This window comes from Neoarius graeffei, chromosome 5 (assembly GCF_027579695.1).
Source record: "Neoarius graeffei isolate fNeoGra1 chromosome 5, fNeoGra1.pri, whole genome shotgun sequence".
Classification (NCBI taxonomy): domain Eukaryota; kingdom Metazoa; phylum Chordata; class Actinopteri; order Siluriformes; family Ariidae; genus Neoarius; species Neoarius graeffei.
In genome coordinates this window covers 68,388,001-68,412,674 of record NC_083573.1, presented here as the reverse complement: position 1 = coordinate 68,412,674, position 24,674 = coordinate 68,388,001, and the positions used below count along the sequence as shown (strand labels likewise).

At 42.6% G+C, this 24,674-nt stretch overlaps 1 protein-coding gene across 1 annotated transcript in view; it reads right to left on the bottom strand.

The window, feature by feature from the left end:
- rspo2 (R-spondin 2) overlaps positions 1–24,516 on the bottom strand; it is an 83,857-nt gene extending 59,341 nt beyond the window's left edge. Inside the window, exon 1 of the mRNA XM_060920671.1 lies at positions 23,350–24,516. Coding sequence (XP_060776654.1) covers positions 23,350–23,449 — 100 coding nt within the window. The 5' untranslated portion in view covers positions 23,450–24,516. The remainder of the gene's footprint in view (positions 1–23,349) is intronic.
- Positions 24,517–24,674: the final 158 nt, after the last annotated feature.

Here is a 24,674-nt window from a genome sequence, read left to right as displayed (position 1 = left end):
TCCAGTGAATGTGGATAGAATAAAACAGTTATTCCACTCAATCTCATCGTACATGGCTTATAGCTACCTCAGTGCTACACGCCTTGTCGAATAACTTTATTATATAACATACATACGCACACACAATGTGTGTTTTTAAAAGTGCTATATAAATAAGATTGATTTGAATTGAATATCTCATTTACAGCCACACTTGTGCCAAGCAGTACAACCACAGACCAACAGATTTTTCCAGTTAGCACCTGATGTCCTGAGGCTCAATATGTTATGGACATTAACTTATCCGGAAACAACAAAAACCTCAGAAGGTCAGACCACGCTTTCAGGTATGTACCAAGATAGCAGTGGAGCGGGCTGCCTGATCGCTGCTTATTCTCGTCAGACACCCAATAGACAGGCCAAAATGATGTACACAGGTGCTCAGAGCATCCTGGAACAGCAGGCAGTACAATCAGCAATTCGTCACAAGAGCCGTTCTCTCTGGAGGAGTGTGCCCAAACAAACACTAACATGTGTTTTAGGTTTCTCTCCTTTAGTAGAAGATTTAGACCTTTCCAACTTCTGGAATACCCCACAGGGCAGTCAGATCACATTACTAAATAAAAGAGCGTGAGATGAAGGTGATGATGTGAAGGAGAGAGAATGGGAAAGGGCTAGAGAGTAATAATATCCTTTGCTTCTCGACATTTTTAAAACAAGCGGATATTTTTACTGCAATACGTTTCCTTAGACACATTCATTACTGTGATATTTCATTCCATTAAAAAAGGAAATAAATACATCTAATGATTTTCAACCATTATGCCTCAGCTGTCTAATTACCAAAATCATTTTCAGAGTCTAACTTTCGCTGTAAAGCGCCGAGTCAAAACAGCTGACCGGCTACCAAGTGGCACAACAGAAAAGCATTCTGTAGTCAGATCAAATCCTTATGAAACCGTGGCTTAAAGTACAAGCAAGCCAAACTGGCCAGGCTCTCTGGGTGGGAGGGATGGAGTTCTCTGTCCCTTGTCACTCAGAGAGACACAAACCAATCATCAACGTTTGTAAGTTCATGTAGAAGATAACACTTTCCTCCGGGTGTGTTACGCTTCCCTGTGATGCAGCATGAGCAGTAGTTTAAAAAGCTGTCATTGCTGGCTTCATGTGCCTCAGATGAAGCATGTGTTAGGCTTCACACTCCCTGATTGTAGTTGTTGTGTGATCGGGGAGAGCTAGATCGTGGGTGGGAATTGGCAAATGACCAAATTGGGATAAAACAGAATAAAACTTTCCACAAAACAGGAGTTGATTTGAAAAGTTAACCCAGACTCACTCACAAACAAGCCAAACATCACGAGGTTTTTTTTGTTTTGTTTTTTTACGTTATCGGATAAAACATCAAAACAATGTTTCTTACTGTAGCAAGAAAGTTGTTAAACTGGTGATTACTTGTCACTTATTGTGAAATAATGTGAAGTAACATTAATGAGATAGCTAACATTGAAATAAACTGTAGCGTTAATTAAAAGTAATGGATTTTCATGTACTGTATTTTAAAAAGCACTTTTGATAAAATGCAAAACATGAACATGCAAAGCAAGGGTTTTTTTCTCTTCTTTTCAACACAAATTTTTCACTCATCTCATTATCTGTAGCCGCTTTATCCTGTCCTACAGGGTCGCAGGCAAGCTGGAGCCTATCCCAGCTGACTACGGGCGAAAGGCGGGGTACACCCTGGACAAGTCGCCAGGTCATCACAGGGCTGACACATAGACACAGACAACCATTCACACTCACATTCACACCTACGGTCAATTTAGAATCACCAGTTAACCTAACCTGCATGTCTTTGGACTGTGGGAGAAACCGGAGCACCCGGAGGAAACCCACGCGGACACGGGGAGAACATGCAAACTCCGCACAGAAAGGCCCTCGCCGGCCACGGGGCTCGAACCCGGACCTTCTTGCTGTGAGGCGACAGCGCTAACCACTACACCACCGTGCCGCCCACACAAATTTTTCTCATCTCATCTCATTATCTCTAGCCGCTTTATCCTTCTACAGGGTCGCAGGCAAGCTGGAGCCTATCCCAGCTGACTACGGGTGAAAGGCGGGGTACACCCTGGACAAATCGCCAGGTCATCACAGGGCTGACACATAGACACAGACAACCATTCACACTCACATTCACACCTACGCTCAATTTAGAGTCACCAGTTAACCTAACCTGCATGTCTTTGGACTGTGGGGGAAACCGGAGCACCCGGAGGAAACCCACGCGGACACGGGGAGAACATGCAAACTCCGCACAGAAAGACACAAATTTTTAATTTAGCAAATTTCTCATGGTTTCCTTTAGCATTTTATATACCTGGGTTGTTGGGTTTTTTTGTTGTTGTTGTTCAACTAAAATATATTTATGCTTTATACAACACTGGCAGAGACACAAAGAGTAACAGGAAAAGACATACAACACAGAAAGGATCAGGGAAAAAAGAGGGTAAGAGAAACAGAAGGAACAGACGAGAGCTGGTTAAAATGAGTGGGAAGTGGAATGGATCTAATTAGCACACCTGGTGGTAATTTATCACACATAAATCTCACACCTAATTTTCACACCTGTAGCTGGATGCACTCACTCACTCACTCACTCCCATGTGCTGTTCTTCAGGAGTCGGCTTTGTGCTCCCTGATCTGAACGTGCAGTTCCCACAGCCACAGATCAATGAAACTCCCTCCGATTTTATCACCCAATGTAGGAAACCTCCTGCCTGCTATTTCTGCGCATACCTCTGCACCCACATGATCAAATAATACTCCAACCAACACATCAACACCCCAAACCTCGTACAAACAGGGTTTCCTGCTCCCTGGAGGCTCTCAAATACATAGAGATGCAGCCGAGACGTAGAGGTTACAGGTATGAACCTCCCTGAAATATTATCTGTCGGTTTCCAATGCTTATCCGTGGACAGTTTACATAACACACATACAGCACAGATGATTATATGTATGCACTAGTGCATCTCAAAAAATTTGAATATTATGAAAAAGTTCAATATTTTCCATCAGTTATTTAATTAAGTGAAAATGTTATATATTATAGACCCATTACACATAAACTAAAATGTTTCAAGCATTTTTCTATTTTAATTTTAATCAGTATGACATACAGTACAAAAACATAAAAACCCATCTCAAAATATTAGAATATTTCATTTCGAGTTTGAGTAAAACAGTATGAACACAGTGTATCTCTCGGTCTAGTTCAGTACACACAACCACAATCATGGGGAAGACTGCTGACTTGACTGTTGTCCAGAAGATGATCACTGATGCCCTCCACAAGGAGGGTAAGCCACAAAAGGTCAATGCTGAAAAGGGTGGCTGGAAAAGGTGCACAAGCAACAGGGATGGCCGCAGTCTTGAGAGGATTGTCAAGAAAAGTTGATTCAAGAACTTGGGAGAGCTTCACAAGGAGTGGACTGAGGCTGGTGTCAGTGTATCAAGACCCATCACGAACAGACATCTTCAAGAAAGGGGATACAACTTTCGCATTCCTAATATCAAGCTACTCCTGAGCCAGAGACAATGTCAGAAGTGTCTTATCTGGGCTAAGGAGAGAAAGAAATGGACTGTTGCTCAGTGGTCCAAAGTCCTCTTTTCAGATGAAAGTACGTTTTGCATTTAATTTGGAAATCACGGTTCTAGAGTCTGGAGGAAGAGTGGAGAGGCACAGAATCCAAGGTGTTTGAAGCCCAGTGTGAAGTTTCCACAGTCTGTGATGATTTGGGGTGCCATGTCATCTGCTGGTGTTGGTCCACTGTATTTTATCAAGTCCAAAGTCAACACAGCCATCTACCAGGAGATTTTAGAGCACTTCATGCTTCCATCTGCCGACAAGCTTTTTGGAGATGCTGATTTCCTTTTCCAGCAGGACTTAGCACCTACCCACAGTGCCAAAACTACTACCAAATGGTTTGCTGACCATGATATTATTGTGTTTGATTGGCCAGCCAACTTGCCTGACCTGAACCCCAGAGAGAATCTATGGGGTATTGTCAAGAGGAAGATGAGAAACACCCGACCCAAAAATACAGATATGCTGAAGGCCACTATCAAAGCAACCTGGGCTTCAATAACACCTCAGCAGTGCCACAGACTGATCACCTCCATGCCACACCGCATTGATACAGTAATTCATGGTAAAGGAGCCCCAACCAAGTATTGAGTGTATAAATGAATATACTTTTCAGAAGTTGGACATTTCTGTATTGTAAATCCTTTTTTTTGATTGATCTTAGGGAATATTCAAATAATTTGAGATACCGGATTTCTGATTTTCATGAGCTATAAGCCATAATCATCAAAATTAAAACAAAAAAGGCTTTAAATATTTCACTTTCCATGTAATGAATATAGAATATATGAAAGTTTACCTTTTTGAATTAAATTATGAAAAAAAGGAACTTTTTCATAGTATTCTAATTTTTTGAGATGCACTAGTACACTGATCAGCCATACCATTAAAACCACTGACAGGTGAAGTGAATAATAATCACTTCATGTATTGAGAGGCTCCGGTTCAAATTATGAATTCCCTGAGGCGGCCCCTATGCCAGTCACCTAAGAGTTTTTTTTAATTACCGGTGCCTCTCAGTGCATGGTATATTAGATTTATATCCCTCATCAAAATATTCCAAATGAAAAGCGTTAAAGGACATTAAAAATATGAAATAATTGCATCAACAAATACAAAATTATCTATTAAATTCAGCAAAATCATTATATTCGTGATGATTATATGGCATTTCTGCTCGAGCTCCGATATGCATATTTTACAACTGGAAGAGCCGCTGTCACGTGATCATACGTCACAAAAACTTTCAGGTACAGCACAAGCGGGTAGCTGAATATGGAGAAGTGTGAATCGTGATGATGACGAATGAGACAAAATAGTTTTTGTGTCTTGGATGACAAGAAAATTGTTTCGTTTTTAGAGTGTTTAACGTACATTGAACATCATGGTGTATTGCGACCTCCCAGTCAGTCAGACGCGCTGTTACTCCTGTTAGCAATGTAGCTAGGCTCAGTATGGCCAATGGTATTTTTTGGGGCTGTAGTTAGATGCGACCAAACTCTTCCACGTTTTTCCTGTTTACATAGGTTTATATGACCAGTGACATGAAACAAAGTTCAGTTACACAAATTGAAACGTGGCGATTTTCTATGCTATGGAAAGTCCGCACTATAATGACAGGCGTACTAACACCTTCTGCGCGCTTCGACAGCGCATTGATACCTTCACTCGGAGTTGTACCATTATTTTTTAGACAGGGCGGATGGACCAGGGCATTCGCCCGCCTGGCCGTGCCCGACGTGGAGCGCGCTTGGCCGGCTTGGGAGGCAGACGGCAGCCCCTCCTGGAAGTGTGGTTTTACCATGGGCCTCATGCAGAAAAATGCCGAGGTGCATTCGCTAAGTGACTGAAAGCCGAGGTAAGGATTAGTATTATAATTTTGGGTGTATCAATTATTGATTATCATAATTCTGACTCGTTTCACCATTTTGAATGTTTTCATCTTGGACTCTGGAAGCATTGTATCTCAATCAATCTTGAAAAATATCAGCAAAAAAAAAAACTAGCTTGCAACAGACTTTAGCTAGATCTATGATGAACTTTCAATGTATGATACAAAAATAATACTTCTTTCAACAGATCATTAGCCTTTGAGCAGAATTGTTTTTAACTTACCAGGAAGTGTTATAGAGCCGACCGCTTTCAGTTTCATGGGGATTGAATGAACTCTCACTCTCAGAATCATCTGACCCGTCAGAGTAAAGACAAGATCCATGTTCATGTGAATTTCCAGCTATCGGTTCGAATTGATAGGGTCTAACTTCACATCTCTGTGAAACATCGGGAATGTCACTGTCGATGGTGTCCATTTCGGTAACCTGTTTACATTAGATACCCAAGCACTGGCTCCTTGGAAAGTTTTTGTGACGTCACGGGTCACGTGACCACCTAGCTAATTAACGAATCATTGTTTTACGCTGATGTATAAAAAAGTTGAATAATGTGATGATTTTCGCATTTTTGACGCCCTGCAGTGATTTAGATGGCATTTCTTATGTCCTTTATACATAATTATACCCAGAAAAAAATCCATGTCCCATGTCCTTTAAGATTGAATCTCAGCATAAACTCACTGGAGGCAGCCATGTTTGCCTCGCCTGCAATGGAGTAAGCGGGGCGAGGTATTGTAATCAGTGTGGTTTGTTTGTGTGTCTGTCTGTTAACAATTAGCATCTAGACGGTTGCACCAATCGACTTCAAATTTTCAGTGGAGGTGGGCAATGGTCCGTAGATTACCTGATTAAATTTAGGGGGTAATCGGGTCAAGGTGAAGGTCAAGGTCAGTGGAAAGGCTGGGCGAGGTTTGTTTTGTCTGGCAACACTTGCTGTTGTTTACATCAGCGCATGTCCAATGTACCATGCTATCACCTGCCTCGCTAGGCATGATCATGATACGTAGATCTACACACATAGAAATGCCATGTGTGACTCAAAATGTGACTCGAGTCAGCCATATAGCTTGAAATCGTGATGTCAGTTCATGGTATATCCAGGATATACCATGACTGACTCACACCATATCCATTTTTTTTTTTTGACGTCACGAGATACATTGCTTCATCAGTGTTGGAACTATTTTATGTCACGTGAGCCATCCTTGGCCAATCTCTGCATGGGAATTTTTTGATGAGGGATATATATACTGGCGGCATGGTGATGTAGTAGTTAGCACTGTCGCCTCACAGCAAGAAGGGTCTGGTTTCGAGCCCAGTGGCTCACAAGGGCCTTTCTGTGTGGAGTTTACATGTTCTCCCCATGTCTGTGTGGGTTTCCTCCAGGTGCTCCGGTTTCCCCCACAGTCCAAAAAAATGCAGGTTAGGCTAATTGGTGGCTCTAAATTGACTGTAGGTGTGAATGTGAGTGTGAATGGTTGTTTGTCAGCCCTGCAACGACCTGGCGACTTGTCCACGGTGTACCCTGCCTCTCGCCCATAGCCAGCTGGGATAGGCTCCAGCTTGCCTGCGACCCTGCACAGGATAAGCGGCTACAGATAATGGATGGATGGATATATATACTGATTATCTCATTACAATGGCACTTGTCAAGGGGTGGGATATATAAGGCATCAAGAGAACAGTCAGTTCTTAAAGTCGAGGTGTTGGAAGCAGGAAAATGGGCAAGTGTACAGACCTGTGTGACTTTGACAAGGGCCAACTTGTGATGGCTAGATGACTGGGTCGGCGCATCTCCAAAATGGCACATCTTGTGGGGTGTTCCTGGTATGCAGTGGTTAGTACCGATCAAAAATGGTCCAAGGAAGGACAACCGGTGAACTAGTGACAGGGTCATGGGTGTCGAAGGCTCATTGATTCACACGGGGAATGAAGGCTGGCCCATATGGTCCAATCCCACAGAAGACCTATTGTAGCACAAACTGCTGAAAAAGTTAATGGTGACACCTTTCTGTATTAGCCAAAATCAACTTTTTCAGCAATTGCTCAGATCCTTACGCTTGCCCATTTTTCCTGCTTCCAACACTTCAACTTCAAGAACTGACTGTTCTCTTGCTGCCTAATATATCCCACCCCTTGGCAGGTGCCATTGTAATGAGGGAATGTTATTCACTTCACCTGGCAGTGGTTTCAATGTTATGGCTGACCGGTGTGTGTGTGTGTGTGGGGGGGTGAGTGAGACATATAATTGTGCAATTGCACTATACTGATGTTCATGAAAGGTCAATGATAACAATGTTATCATTATGCTTTCAACATATTTAACCACAACAGATGTCAGATGAACATACCACTTAGTTTGTTTCATCACATTTTATTGGCTCTAACCAATCAGGATTTTCTAGTTTCTGTTTCAAAGCTACTAGCCAACTAGTTACACACTGAGCATAAGAATATCAAGGTGACATTGGCATTTTCACTGGAACTGTAACAAACATACTTTATTTCCTACGTGAATTAACATTACAAATATAGTAATATTATTGGTTGATGGTAGATTATGTCTTAATACGTCAATGATAAATTCTGCATACCACCACCACGTCTAGTGCTGTGCAGCATCCAGTCAAAACGCATGGGCTTGCCACAGTTATTAATTTAATTGTACAGATCATGCAGTGATTTTCGTTAGCGTATTTCCTCCACTTTCCTTAGCCACTTAGCCACTTTCCTTCTTCCAGAAAAGCCAGATCCCACTGCACCCATTCCCAGTTCCACTGAAACACTATCGAATTAAGATGCTTTGTTTAAGCTCTCAGACTTTGGAGACAGTATCAATGTCCTTTATCATATTTTAGCATACAATGTTTATTATTATTATTATTCCTCCCCTGAAATGAATTCCTAGCTATGCCACTGAGATGGACAGACACAAACCACACACCCATATGAATGCCCCTCTGAGTCCTTAAGCTTTTCATGTCACCTTTGCCATCATAAGGAATGTAAATACTGCTGCCCGGTTGTATATCATTAACGCTCTAATGAGACCCCCTTTCCACCTCACACCATAGCCTTGCTCAACCCCATGCACACAGCCCAGATCAGAAAAGGTCCACAGGGTCAAAAGTGTGGAACACCACAGGGGTGCCCACAGCAAGTCACGCACACACACTCTCACATATGGTCCTGGCCACTTGGAGAACACTTCAAAAGCCTGATGCCAAAGACGGGGACTCAAAACATCAAACATCATTACTAGGGACTCATGGCACCTTACTCAAGCGCCACAGAGAGCACAGAGGTGATGAGAAACAAAAGCCTTCAGTTGCAACTTGTGAGTTGTTATGGAAACAGTTAAATGAGGATATTATCAATTTGAGACTATATCAATCAAGGAATCTTGTGAATTTCTTCAGTAAAAGTAATATACAAAAATCAAAGTCCTTATATCAAGTAAACTCATATACTTAATAATAATAATAATAATAATAATAATAATAATAATAATAATAATAATAATGGGGTGGTGTCATGGTTAGCGCTGTCGCCTCACAGCAAGAAGGTTCCGGGTTTGAACCTCACAGCCGATGGGGGCCTTTCTGTGTGGAGTTTGCATGTTCTCCCTGTGTCTGCGTGGGTTTCCTCCGAGTGCTCTGGTTTCCCCCACAGTCCAAAGACATGCAGATTAGGTAAAATATTCAGCCACTGGGGCTGTACAAGACAGTGCATACTTAGTGCCGGTCCCAAGCCCAGATAGATTAGGGAGGGTTGCGTCAGGAAGGGCATCCGGTGTAAAACCTATGCCAAATCAAATATGCGGAACCGATCCGTTGTGGCGACCCTGAACGTATGGGAGCAGCCGAAATAATAATAATAAACATTGTATGCTAAAATATGATAAAGGACATTGATACTGTCTCCAAAGTCTGAGAGCTTAAACAAAGTATCTTAATTCGATAGTGTTTCAGTGGAACTGGGAATGGGTGCAATGGGATCTGGCTTTTCTGGAAGAAGGAAAGTGGCACGTTAAGTATTCTATTTTTAAACATGACAAATTATTAATCCTATTCAAATGTACTCACTGGCATCGTAAACTGTTACTTTCAATATTAATTTGAATGTTAAATATTAAAAATAGTACATTTGAATAAAACAAGGATGTGTTTGTGATGTCTGTGTTGAAGAAATAGAAAGAATTCAAATAATCTAATAGGTAGACCTTAAAGTGTTAGCTTTGTAATGCACTTGTAATGGTGCACTTCTCAATGCGGCCGTATTTGAGTTTAAGGCAGGGTTCTCCAGAAAATCTGAAGTAGCTGGCTAAAAAATAGTAGTAGGTGGTTATGGAATTTGCGGCAGTGAAGCCGCCACAATGCGCCAAAGGTGCGCTAATGCTACGGGGGTCTGGGGGCATGCCCTCCCCCCCTCCAGAAAATTTTTAAATTTACATGCCTTCTGGTGGCTTCTGGTGCATTCTTAACTAATAAATTACTAACCATTTCCGTGTAAAATACTTGCAAATTATGTATGAAATTTCCCTTCAAATGTATGCATGCTTGGCTTTCTCAGTTATCCTCTGTGGTATGCTGCCTGGCTCTGTAACATAACTATACGGTGAAATATAACTACATATGTTACGGCGTGGTCGTGTGGTCTGGCTCAGCCAATCAGAGCAAGAGAATCGATCAACAAATACGGCATCACTTCCGGTCATGTTAAACCCGAATAGAAGACAATTTCATGGTGGAATAATTGGATTTGCAGCAAATTATGGGCAGTGGAGATGATATAAGTTGCTTGAACATTGAAAGGCAAGTTTTTATTTTTTCTGGGATCAAGTAGTCAGCGCAGACCATCTGTATAAGCAGAGAAAATTGCCATTCACCGACGCTTGTGGACATCTCTGTTAAGGAAACAAATGCAGTTAAATCATAAATCTTGATGAGGCAATAAGCAGAATCTGCAGTAGCCACTTTATCCTGGTCAGGATTGCAGAAGATCTGTAGCTGCTCCTAGGAGCTTGAATGGGACACCAATCCTTCACAGGGCATATACTCACATCTAGGGTCAATTTAGTATAGACAATCTACCTACTGGCATGTTTTTGGGAGCTGAGAGAAAACCTTAAAACCTGGAAGAAACCCACATGGACATATGGACCGCTGCACCACCGTGCCACCCTGCTTCAAAACGGTACAGGTCAAACATGACAATACCTCTGAACCACAGTATCCACCACCTAATCATTCACTACATGTCCGACTGTACAGCTCAGAGACCTGAACCCTTGGTGCGCGTCTCCATATTTGCCTCGACGGTTGCTATACCAACTTGCTCCGCAGGGTTCAGGGTTTGTCCTGGAGTTCCCACCCCACCTTGTACCAAATTTATGGTACACTGCCAAGGCTAAGCACTCGCCTGAGCCAGTGGCACACCTAGTTTCCAGGCCACTGCTTCCGTGCCAAGGAGGAGCTAATTTCCAAGCTCTTTCTCTGGAAATTAGCTGGTAGGGGCCACCTTACCTGTCCCCAGGTCATTGTGAGGGTCACTGAGATCAATCTCACTGAACTGGGCACTGCCATGGGAAACCCTGACTGCTTGCGGGGCGTTGTGTGTAGTCTCTCGGCTAAGTCTGCACAATGATGATGATGATGATGATGATGATGATTCACTACAGGAATCGTACTGAAATCTTCACCAGAAACAGATGTGGACTTCCCAACTTATACCTCTACAGCACTATAAGAGATAAAGCGAATACTGGTGAACACAGATAAAGAGTGTTTCTCAGCTTTTCAGAGAAAATAAGTTGCTGAAATTCAGCAGTACATGCTTCTGCTGTCCAACAACGATTCCAAAACTAAGAGGACACAAGGGGAAAAAAATCAAACACTGGCAGATGTCAGATATTTTCCTCTAAGAACGTAAGTGGTTGAGGGTAGACGTGATCCCATTCATGAGCATCATAGTTCATTGCATTTCTGACTGCTTGCTCAAGTCTCATTGTCCTCAAACTGCATTTATCCCAGACAACCACACAGCAGTCTTGCTGAGAGCCTGAAAAAATGTGTTTGTGGAGTGGTTGCTCAAGGAAGCAAAGTTGTTATGCATAAGAATAGACAACGGCGCAAATATTGCGGCTGCTGTAAGGAGCTTAGGTTGGCTGTGGCTAAATTGCTTTGGCCATAACCTGCGTCCAGCGGTTAACAGCAGCATTGCCAGTGAGAGTCAGCACCTAGCTTCGGGTCTTTGTGAAAGCCTCGTCAGCACTTTCTCCCAAAGCTGGCTAAAGGAGAGAAAGCCATACAGAGTGCAAGAGGAGATCCATATACAGAAGCACAGATTCATTCCGCTCATTTTTCTGATGTAAAGACGAGTTTACGCCAGTCTCTACCATGTCAGCAAGGGACAAGTATGGGGGGAACGGGGCATGCAGAGGACACTGAGGGTAATTCTGATGATACTGTAATTTCATGGTATTACACTCATGCACACGTCCCACTAGCAGAGAAGTACTTAAGCATTTGTGCCCCCACTGATCCCCCATCCGAGCACAGCTGGAAATGTGGTCACAGTTTTTTTTTATTTTATTTGAGAGGTTCCTGTTTTCTCTTCCATGCAAGTTACTAAATTTACTGATTTCCAGGTCATTTAAACTTAGTCAACATTTCTCACCGAACAAAAACTCCAGTTTCATTTTAACTCCTCAAGAGCAAAATTTTCTGTTCTGTTTTCTGTTGCTATTAAATGGCGTGCACTTATGAAAACCTATTCAGATTTGTGCGCTTATGTGCCAAATAATAGGATATAACAAGACATCTGACTTCACACTTTTCCGATTATCCATGTCAGGGCCCTCCTATGACTTAATTACCTCCACAAAATTTGTTGGAGGAGGTTATGCTTTTGCCTCCGTTTGTTTGTGTGTTTGTCTATTCAAAATGTAACTCAAAAAGTAGCAAACAGATTTTGATGCGGGGCGGCACGGTGGTGTCGTGGTCAGCACTGTCGCCTCACAGCAAGAAGGGTCTGGGTTTGAGCCCAGTGGCTGGTGAGGGCCTTTCTGTGCAGAGTTTGCATGTTCTCCCCGTGTCCGTGTGGGTTTCCTCCGGGTGCTCCGGTTTCCCCCACAGTCCAAAGACATGCAGGTTAGGTTAACTGGTGACTCTAAATTGACCGTAGGTGTGAATGTGAGTGTGAATGGTTGTTTGTCTCTGTGTCAGCTCTGTGATGACCTGGCGACTTGTCCAGGGTGTACCCCGCCTTTCACCCGTAGTCAGCTGGGATCGGCTCCAGCTTGCCCACGACCCTGCACAGGATAAGCGGCTACAGATGATGGATGGATGGATGGATGGATGGATGGATGGATGGATGCATGGATGGATGGATATTTTAATGAAATTTTGAGCAAAGATGAGCCATGGGCCAAGGAGCAGTTGATTAGATTTTGAGGCAAATCTGGAAATGTATGGATCCAGGATTTTTTTTTTTGTCTGTTCCCAAAGTAACTTAAAAGGTAGTGAACAGATTTTGATGAAATTTGGTGTACAGCTTTAATATTATCCTAGGTTCAAGTGATTTGATGTTGATAATATGTGGCTTGGTGGAGGTATGCACTCTACCATGTGCCCTTCTGATTATTAATGTATCTAACTATTGCTATGCCTACACCTAAACCTAACTCTGATTTCAGTATCCAATAGGATAAAGCTGTCGTTTTATTTTTGGGGAAAGGCAGCTTTCTTTAGCCCTGCGATGACCTGGTGACTTGTCCAGGGTGTACCCCGCCTCTCACCCATAGTCAGCTGGGATAGGCTCCAGCTTGCCTGTAACCCTGCACAGGATAAGCAGCTACAGATAATGGATGGATGGATGGATGGATGGATGGATGGATGGATGGATGGATGGATGGATGGATGGATGGCAGCTTTCTTTATGGGGACCAGCCAAATGTCCCCACAAGGTGAAAACATAGACATATCAGAGATACTGCTAAGCCCTAAAATATACATTTGATAATTTTTTGAAATTATCTTAACAATGGCATGAGCATTAAATTATAGTGTTGCATGTTGATAGTGATAACGCTACATACCTACAGATCTCTAACAGTATAATTATAAACTCAGATTTCCGAACTAAAGCCTTACCTTCCAGGTAAAGACACACCACACATCATGCACTTACAAATTACTGCCAATGCAGTCTTTTTGTGCACTTTAATTTCATATCTCCTGTTCCTCGGCACCCTGCTAATCCCAGGGAGATTAGAGAGATAAACACTGTAGCTCTCGTCCTCTTCTCTCTTTCTTACCCAAACAGCACTGCATGAGTCCTGCTGCCTGCTTTTACACAGAACTTTTATTCAGTTGATAAATCTATTTCAGCATGAACTACCTAAACGGGCGACATTTGCTTGGCCATTATGTGTGGCCAGGCAGTGACATTACCAAAGCCATTGGGGTGTAAACATGTAAACTACACGCGACCTCTGCGTGTGTGTACCATTTCCTTGCCACCCCTGCCTGTGACAGCTGTTTACACTAAAGAAGACAGTCTGCCCCTGAGGCCTGGCTCTGCTCCAAATAAAATAACACTGAGCTGAAGAAAAGTCAGCCAACATGTAATACAAGTGAATAACTGAGAGAGGAAAAAACAGGAATCTGAAAAATGTTGGTGGATATTTTTCTCCGCCCCACACATTTTCTTTACTGTGCTCTTTACCGCAGACTGGTCCCTGCTGTGCAAGCCAGTTACTAAGAGAGAGAATGGAAGGATAAAGAGTGTGTCCAAAACCCAAAATTTATAAATGGACCACAACCGAGGTACTACTGACTTAGAAACAGAAGAATGAAATTCTTAACTCAGTGTACTCAACTTATGAACAAGGCCACAAATTGACAATCAAATAAAACATCCTAAATTACACCGGAGTGTTGCAGGCTCACGGCTCCTGATTCCTCGGGTCGATTGGGAGATCAGTTTACTTTGTGTGTGGAGTTTCTCATTCTCCTCTGGGTTCTTTGGTTTCCTCCCATGTCTCAAAACACAGCAGTAGGTGGACGGGCTATATTAAGTTTCCCCTAAGTGTGAATGTGTGTACATGGTACCCTGCGATGGACTGGCATCCCTTTCAGTGTGTATTCCTGCCCCTTGCCGAGGGTTCTCAGGACAGGCTCTGAATCCACCACAACTCTGACCAAGATAAAGAGGTTACTGAAGATGAATGAATGAATGAATGAATGAATGAATGAAATTACACATCAGTGATATCAACCACATTCATACCAAGTCTATCCATATAAAGCATCCATCCTCCAGGGTTTCTACTGAGTGTGAGAAAGCCTCATGAAACATGTTTGTGACAATGATACAACTAATTGAGTGTCTTATATCCATAGCCATAACAATGTCATAACCTGCTGCTACTGCGAGACAGCTTTTATTATTGACCGAATTATAGCCCTGTCAAGTAAACATGGAATTTCTTTGCCTGCTATGTGTGACTTGGCCTAAACAGACAAATAAACTGATAATAAGTACAGTGTGAACACTCTGCTACCAATCAGAGAGTGTGTCTCTCCAGTTAGTGACCCTTAAAGACCTCATCCATATGTGAGCAACATGCTTAATCTTCAGACAGTGTGTATGGGAGAGAGTAAGAGAGTGAATGAGAAGACAGGGAATGGAGAGAATGGAGAGACAATGAGCTCAGCACCACAACTCTCTAATGACTTCCATGCCTGGCTCTGATTGAAACCACACCAGTGCTTCTTAGTTCCACAGGCAGGGGCCAAGCCAGGCACACCGCTATTCTTCTGCACTTCCCTTTTCTCGAATTTAGATGCCTAGCATCCGTTTGGCCTCACAGAACTAAACAGGACCATTGCTACAAGAGGTTATGAAAGGGCAAGGAGTCGAGACGAGACCCCAACTCTGTCCACATCCTCTGCACGACCACAACCGCATGCCACGAGTCCGTCTATTTCAACTGACCAGCCCACGTCCATCCCATAGCAAAGAGAAGGCGTGTTGAGTAAGGGTTTGATGTGGAGAGCGAGCGTAATTAGAGACCCCATAACATACAGAGGAACAGAGGACGCCTGTCCATCTGTTGGATAATGGAAGGCTAGGGAGGAGTGATGGAAAGATCATACTGGTGTTGTTGCAGTGATTTGTATAGGCATGGTTGTAAATATCAATGAGGATTGGAGACAGGTCCCACATGGCCAGTGCTGTCTGGCTGCCGAGGCTTGGGTTCTGGCACAGCCTCCCAGATCGATTAATCAGTGGTCACACCGGGTGTCCATAATACCCACCTCTCAAAAAAGTATGTTCACTTTAATGGAAGAGGACATTGTAAAAGCGATTTGCTTCTGGTAGGTGTTGCGTGTCCCTCGACATCATCTGATTTTGATCAGGAAATTTTACCCCCTCAATCTGCCAGTCTTGGAAGTGTGGGTCAATGGAAAACGAGTGCAGAGCTTGTCATATCTTGAAGAGCTTGCTATTATTGTTTCATTGTGTCAAGTCACTTTTTCTGCTCCTCAGTTAAGTCCCATTACTCACAAATAACAAACTAGCTAGCAGTGTTCACTGAACCCTCCAGGAACATGTCACACTAGGACACGTAGAATTGCCTGATTTTGCTCCACCCCAGAAAAGAAACTTGCAAGGCAAAAATCCAATGTGAGCGCTGCTTCAGGGTTGGGTAGGACACAGCCTGTGCCAACACAGACACAGGATGTAAGAGTTGTGAAGCAGCCAAGAGGAGAGCACGTCAAGTTCCACAAACTCAACAGGGGCACTTGGAAAGAGCAATTAAATCTTTGAACTGTCCCAAACACTCAGCTGACACCCCATTAGCCAGTCATGGTTGCAGGCCTTCCAGCCTGGGTGTTAAGGAGGGTGTTGAGGATGTGGCATCTAGCTTGCAGGATGCTGGATAATCATAAAGGGTCAAGTCCAAGTATGATTGAGGGGCTAAGAAGGCTTGCTGATATGGAGAACTGGCACATAAAAGTTATGCCAGCGGTTAACCTTACTGGCGTTCCTCTCGAACACCAACATTACTGTCACATGGTTTTCTTTACTTCAGTATTTAGTTGAACTCCAAGGTAATAAACAAAAATGAAACACACTCAGCAAATGAGGGAAAATCTAACTATTTGTCTCATGCGGCAATCCATGGCATGATGTAGCTGCCACAACTGCAACTGGCCTCATTACTTAAAGAATGCAGTGAGCCTTTGGGATAGCAAAAGAAGTACAGTGTATATGGCTTATATGCCACATTGCTGTGTATTTTCTTTACCTTCTATGCCATTGTGTGACTCAAGCTGCTATTTAAAAAATAAAAATAAAAATTGCAAGGTTGTTTCATGCATGCTTTTTGGAAATAAGTTCCACATTCAGAAATTTTATTGGTCAGTAAACTAAAGGGTATTGTACCCAACTAGCCATATTACCATATTTAGTAGCTTTATAAGGAAGCATATTAAGGTATAATTGCTTTGGGAGGCTCGCTATTGAGGGATTAACAAAGGTGGAAGCTAGAAAATCTCACTCGCTTATGGGACACTGAACCTTTTGTCTGCGGCTCCACGGTTTCCAATCACCATGAGGAAATATGGAGTGTATTACAAGAATTATATAATAAGTCCTTTTTATTTTAGTTCATTTCCGAAAATTAACTTTTACAGTGCGGTAAAATGTGGCCCGAAAGAAAACCATCTGTTTGGCATTTAGCATTGCCAGCACAAGGGATCCTCTAATGACAGTGACTGAGGGGAAAGAGGGAATCTCCTTGTGTATGAGGGAACAAAAAAAAACAAAAAAAAAACAGTGAAATTCTAACACATGAATGCTTTACCCACAAAGTGCTATGACATGACAAATGGGTGGTGTGAAATGGTGCTGCTAAACGCCCCCTTTTATTTTTGCATGAACTGAAAACATCTCCATTCCCTTTCTTTAATGAAGCAACAGCTCACAAAACGGAGCTATGGGCTGTTGGTAGAGGAAACGCACCACTCCAAATCCAAATCAGGAGTCTATCGGTCTGGATAAATGAATTAACGCTAACTGACGTTGTTGAAGAAAGGGCGTGTGGGTGGTTTTGTGGCAAAAAAAATACAAAGACAACTCAAACCAGATTTGCCACAGAGGGTCACATGGGGCTTGAGGTATCTGTGTGATTGTGAGTTCATGCCACCGCCATTCCCTGTGAGAAAAAGCCTGAGGGGTGCCATAGCACTATGGCACTGTGTGCTGCAACACACACCAGCAGGCAAGCCGTCCCTGAACTACACACATCCTTTGCCTTGACACCACAACCAGAGCCAAAAACACATTGATTAAGGCTGTCAAATTGTCACTGAAGTGATAAATCAACTTAAGCAGGAACGACAGGGCTTCATTAGTGCACGACTGCTCATGGATGTTCTGCATCAGAGTGGTGCTGAAACACAATAAACTGTAGGAGCTTGATCCAAGTTAAAAACAAATCAGACCACAAATCTTCTGGTGACAGAGAAAGTGAAGACAGCAGACTCCCTCTCTTCCATGGACTAGAGATCCAGCAGTATCCACAACCTGGATTTAAATCTTTAGTCCATCTTTAACTTGCATTTCCATCTACAGTTAAGATTATCCGACAGAATTAGACAGAAAGAAAAATCAGGAAAACGTTCCCATCGGTTCTGTGCTACCCTTGAACTTTGAGAGATTTAATCCCTCTCAGGTGATAGAGCTCAAATGAAGCCATCTCTAACTGATCTCCACAAATATGCTCAACCCTCTCAACCTCTCACTCCCAGCCGTGGTTGCCCCCCATCCCCCTTCATCAAGAAACGCTTCTTCCTGTGTGCTGCATGAAGCTACTCACATTTTCAAACCACCACTCATTTTACACAAGCTTGGTAAAACAATCACACCCTGTTGTAAGAGGACAAGCTCTAGCACAGCACACCTACTACTTAACAGGCAAGAGAACTGCTGTCCAAGACCTGAGGGCCAGTGCAATAGAAAAGCCAACCCAGCCACTGGAAAGAGGGGATATTGGACAGCAGGAGACTGGGGACTCGTACACATAAACTCGTTGACTTGATGAAGAACATCCATCTCCTGGATTATGGAGGCATCGCGTGAAAAGCTCTTGTTAAAAGACGTGCCATCTGCAGCTTTTTCACTTTTTCCAAATGGAGAGTGGCAAACACCGTTTTGAGAAAAAGCTCTTGGCGCGTTCTCGTGCGCTGTCAGGCACTTAGTCAATGTCTTATACTGCGTGAACACTGCAGGATCCAACGTTAATGTGTCCACCCACTGACCTGGGACCTTGTTTAAGCTTTCCGCAAACATAGCGCTACATTTAACAGCTCCTTTCTTTCATGCCTTTCTGTGCAAGTTAAGATTTAGTAAACCCAACAGATGTAAACATAAGGAATTCTTTAAAACAATGTGTTTCCTGCTCACACAATAGGGAGTTATTAATTCCTTGCTTTTGTTTAAAATCAGATCATTCACATGCTCAATCGACCTTTCAATTCCAGGTACTGACTGTTCTCTCCACCACCATCACATACTTTGGTCTCAATTCCAGCAATCACAGATTTTTGTGATGATGTCTGAGCATGATACAGTTCCGCTGTGGACCAGAACCAATTAAAAACATACACCGTGCATGACAGAAAAGAAGCTGATGGAAGAAAATCAAATCTCACCATACAGTATCGCTTCTTTGCTAAAAGAACAACACAATCTCTCTACTATTTCACCATTTCTAGATGAAGCACAGCTCAGGAACTCAGAACTAAGCCTTTCCTTAGAGATATCCATCTTTTCGTGGATTACAGAGCACAGGATTTTCTGGTTATATGATTCCATTAATTTCGTTATCAAGTGCTGAATCAGACTATTAATCAGAAGTAGAACTTTCTAAGCTCTCTTCACAAAGAGAGAGAGAATAAAAGAGGCGCCAAAGTCATGGTAATGGTTGAGGACCCAAAAGACATGCAGTACATACACAGCAATGCAATCTGTGCTTTCACACACACACACACACACACACACACACACACTTCCTGAGGTTGTGGGTTTCGACAGACAATGATTAAAATGTTTATTTAAAAAACTGGAAAACCTCCTGCTTTCAGTTCACAAAAAACCAAAAACCATATCAACAAATGATGAGGTTAAAGCGATGAAGTCATCAAAAAAAAAAAAAAGTGTAGTGTTAGGACTGAAAGTGAAAAATTGGTCTAATATTTCAAATCCACAACAAAATGCCTACAGAAATACTTAATAACCTCCTGCTTGTTCTCCATAACAAGTGTATTGTGCCCTAAAAATGCATACACTTAAATTTTGATGCAAAAAATAAGTGCTTCTATTAACATGTTCGACTTCACACCTGACTCCTGTTTTAGGGGCACATGAGGTTCTTCAGAACATTAATACATGCGTAATGACCATAACATGTTTATGAACTTCAGTAAATTCTTTTTGGGGTAGCGTGTGCGTGTGTGTGTGTGTGTGAGCATAGTAATGTCAATCCTACAGAGATTTTCTTTGTCAAAAGCATTTGGAATCAACTAATTAACAACAAAAGAGTTAACAGCATCCGTTTTACAGATCTGCACGCCTGATTTCTCTCTTCCTCTGGGTTACGCTGGCACATGAGCCTTTTGGGTTTTTTTATGTAGTCAGCAGGTGGCATCATTAGCCAGGGAATAAAATGAAAACTAATACCCTCGAGTCTAGCAATGATATCATAGCAGGGCTTGCTGCCCCCCTGTCTGCTCTCTGTAACACGCTATGTAGGGGGTAAGGAGGTGTAAATTGGATGTTTCTTACTGTTGGTTTAGTTTTATTTGCACAGAATGAAAAAGATGTGTTGGGTTTGAGGCGTAGGAAAACTGGCGTATGCTGCAGCACTACTTTTAATACTAATTCATAATGATGATGATGATGATCTCTTTGAAACATGCCAAATACTCATCAGAGCAGAAAGTCAAGAATCCAAAGCTGAGTACACATCAAACACTGTATATTCACATTGTACAGCACAATGCTAATTATTGTATGGCTGATTCTTTAGAGGGTGTAATCGTAGCGCATGACTGGAGTCTTTGGAATGGTTCAAATACCGCTGTACGAGAACAAGCCAGCAAATACTGAGTATAAAGCTGTCACAGGAACCCGCGGGGCAAGAAAAATATTTGACTGTTTCAGAGTCTATTGAACCATGATTTCTCTCCCATGGTACTCTCAATAAGCATGATAAATAAAACAAGGAAGTAAATTTAACGCTTGGCTGACCTCCACGACATTTCACGTGTCACTCCTGGCCTCATGTATATCAAAACAATACATCCTACTCCCTCTTTTAACCCTCCAAATGCAGTCAGATTGCATGGTTCAGGGGCCTCAGATACATATGGTGTAGCCGTGTATGGATAATCTGTCTCTCTCTCTCTCTCTCTCTCTCTCTCACACACACACAATTAAAATACACCATTTTTGCACCGCAATCACTATTTTTCTCTTTGCCTCACATCCAAAAAGCTCACATCGAAAAATAAAAAACAGTTTACCTCAGCCAACTTTGATCCCATTAAAAAAAATTATATTACCCTAGTATCTGAGATCACACAAGTCTCATAGAAAAATAGGGGAGCAGAAGACGTGTGTGTGCCAGTACCCCGCAGTGATGGCCTGATTATTTGCAGATGGGTGGTGGGGAAGACTTGCAGCCGGAATAAAGGTCCCCCCCCCCCCACATGCCATGCATATGATTACACCTAAGATCATGTATGTTAGGCCCATTACTCCTTCCTGTTTTAACTTAGATATTTACATGTCTTGCAGTAGCACAATATGCAGCTCGTTTATTTTCTCTAAAAAAGGTGATAGGGCTTGTACAGAACTCTGCAAATCCACTCTTCCCTTAACTACAGAGGGTCGTTTGGAGTGAGTTGTTTATTTCTGTTTGCTAATAACACTAGTAAACAGGCTAACTATGAACTGGCATCATAGCGAGTAAACTGAAATCATATATCGAGCTAACCATTTGAACTCAGTTACCTGGCAAGGCTGATATGACACTTATCACTCAGATGCTACGTTCAAACAAATACAGACCGTTTGTGGGCTATTATTATTATTATTATTATTATCGATGACTCAAATGTATTATTATTTATTAATCTATGACCTATTAAATAATCTGTTAGATGGACAGCTCCTCATATTGGTCATTAGTTATCCTAGATTTTGGACCTCCACCAAGTCAGGATATTACAGCTCCTGTTCCTGAATGTTAATAAACACCGAGTATCTTTTATGAAGCAAATTTATGATTGTTATAATTATTCTGAGATGATACGCATAAGGTAGTGGGGAAGATTCACACAGGTCTTTTTTTTTTTTCCCCCCCCTGAGCTGAAACCACCAGCATCATCTAGAGGAGATGTGGACGCAGCACAAATCAGACTTTAAAACAGACTCTGGCTGCAGTGATAACACTGAGAAGTGCAAAGTCCAGCATCCCAGTAGACAGTTCGTTCATTTCAGATTTACAGGAATAAAGGAAGAACAAACATAGTCTAGCAAACCTAAACATGGTACACTTTGGAGATACACATTAACATGCTTGTAGGTCTTGATGGTACGTGTATTGTTACTTTTTGCGTGGTTGTAATGGAACGGTGGCAGAGGAACGACTTCTGTTTTTATTCAACATGTCTACGTGGTTAAATCTATGTCACAGTTTACCGGCCCACTTCGGTAAGTAGCGTCGACACCGGTACCATAAATCAACCAGGTTTTCCTTCACGTGGAGTCAAATCCTTGAGTCGTTCAAGAAGTGACTGCTAGACTTGAAACAACATGCTTAAAGTGATTACTTTTTCATTTTACACCTAAATGTACATCCCAAGCTAAACGTTGAATAGTCTGAACTGGAATGAAGTACGTAGACATCCACCTTTCATGTGACATTATGTATTGTCGTAAAGTTAGCCAGTGGAAGCAGCAGTTCCTGGACACACAACATACAAACCAAACCAAACCAAACCAAACCACACTGGAGACAAATGTTATCTTCCATGGGTGGGACTTTACACCAAACAAACACCATGGCTTTTAACCTGTTTGTGTGAGGCAAAGTTGACAAGTGATGAGAATTGGATGCACACTTATCCTAACTGCCTAATCTTCTAAACAACCCAACAGGAAAGTGTAGAGAGCTCTTACGATGAGATTTGGGAACGTGGTGATCACTGGTTAGCTCCAAGTGTGTGCACTGACCTGATGTGAACTGTTTGCCCAAATGATATTGAAGATCATAAACTAGTCATATCCTAAGTGAGGAAATTCCTGCCCTGCTTCAGAATGAAATGTGAGGTGAAATGGTGCTGGAATAAGACCAGGCTATGCGCGATGCTCGTATCTTTACGCACTTTTACGCGCAGGCACACTGGCGCTCGAGTCAGCAGTAGAAACTGAATCACAAGTTAGAAGTCAGGACACATGCATTTATTTTCCTGTCCATCAGTCAAAAAAAAAAAAAAACCTAGTTATTGGACACTAGCTACAATACAGCCTATATATACATATATATATTTTTTTTAACTCTACACCCAAATCCAAATATGTCTTCTCCAGGGATGCCCTGTAGTGAAATGTAGCTTTGGACTAAGTACAACATGGAAGCCAGCTCCACACGGGTTTAGTTTTTTGCCTAAAATGAATACCCCTCTCCAAAGCGCCAACAGGCTGTCTCACTCGAAGTGCGTGAACAGATCCCCTGGTGTGATTTCCAGTCTGCTTTACCTCTTTTGTTCCTTCTCCAGCGATGCGCCTGCGTCTGGCAGTGACTGTAGTCCATGCAGTTCAACACGATCAAAGCAAAGGAGAAGAGTCGAAACTGCATCTGGGCGGCTGTGCGTGATCTCTCCACTCAGTCAGAAGTGCCAAACGTGTCAGAAGTGTATTGGTTTGTTTCTCTCTCTTTCTCTTTTGCCGTCCACAGCGTCCGTGTTGAAGGTTTTTTGCCTATGTGAAGTTTACGAGTCCATACTTCAACGTGTCGCTCATCAGACGGGAAAGAGTTTATCATCAGCGACTAAAGTCATGTTTATAGCTGAAGCGTGTTAAAAAAGAAAAGGAAAAAAAAAAAGGCGCACAGTGCTCCGGTAGCCTATGGAAAGAGTTCGAGTGAGATTATAGGGCTCGAAAGCAGTGCAAGACAGTGAGCCGTGCTTGGATTATAGAACAGCCGAAATCGGAGGATGAAGCCTCGTTATTATTCATCAGCAAAACAATCACTTAGCGCACACAGCGCACTTTATAATACATCAACGTTAAACCGTGGCACCGTTCCGTCTTTACGCAGCGCAGATCACCAAACCACATGTTCGGCCAAACGTGGACACACACTCAACACACACTCACACTCACACAAGATGACATAAGGCTACGTGGGAAATAAAGACAGCGAGAAGAATGAGAAGGAAAATAAAGAGAAAGAGAGAGAGATGGAGGAGAAGAGTCCGATCCGGGTAAAAAACAAAAACTAATATCAAGTTCCTTCAGAAGGCCATGGAGTTTGGACACAGAGCATCCCTGTCGCTGGGGAAAAGTTTGCCACTCCAAACACCGTCCTGGATCCGTTATTCACAGCTCATCACTCTCTCTCTCTCTCTCTCTCTCACACACACACACACTCACTCACTCAGACGCGCACTGTGCGCTCGGAAGCTGAAGCACTCGCTCTTCACGATCCGCCGATTCTAAGAGAAAGAAAAAATAAAAGCGCCTCTGGGTTCTTTCTTTCTTTCTTTCCTCCGTAAAAAAAGAACACCACCACCCAGCCTATGTGGAACACCTGAAGCTCGTTAGTGATCGTGGAGCTGTGTGTGAGGTCGATGCGCGGCTCCGGAGCGCTCTGCTGATGGCCAGCTCAGGCTCAGTGGTGCTGATGCTTGGGCCGCTTTTACTATATAAGCTCAGAGCTGCTGTCACGTGGAGACTCCCAACATCTTGGTGGGGCTTTTTTTTTTTCCTTTGGAAGCCCCACCATCCAGAAGAGGGGTGTTTTTCACTTACACACACACACACATTTCCAAGATGTTGCATGCTATTAAATCTGCCAGGTC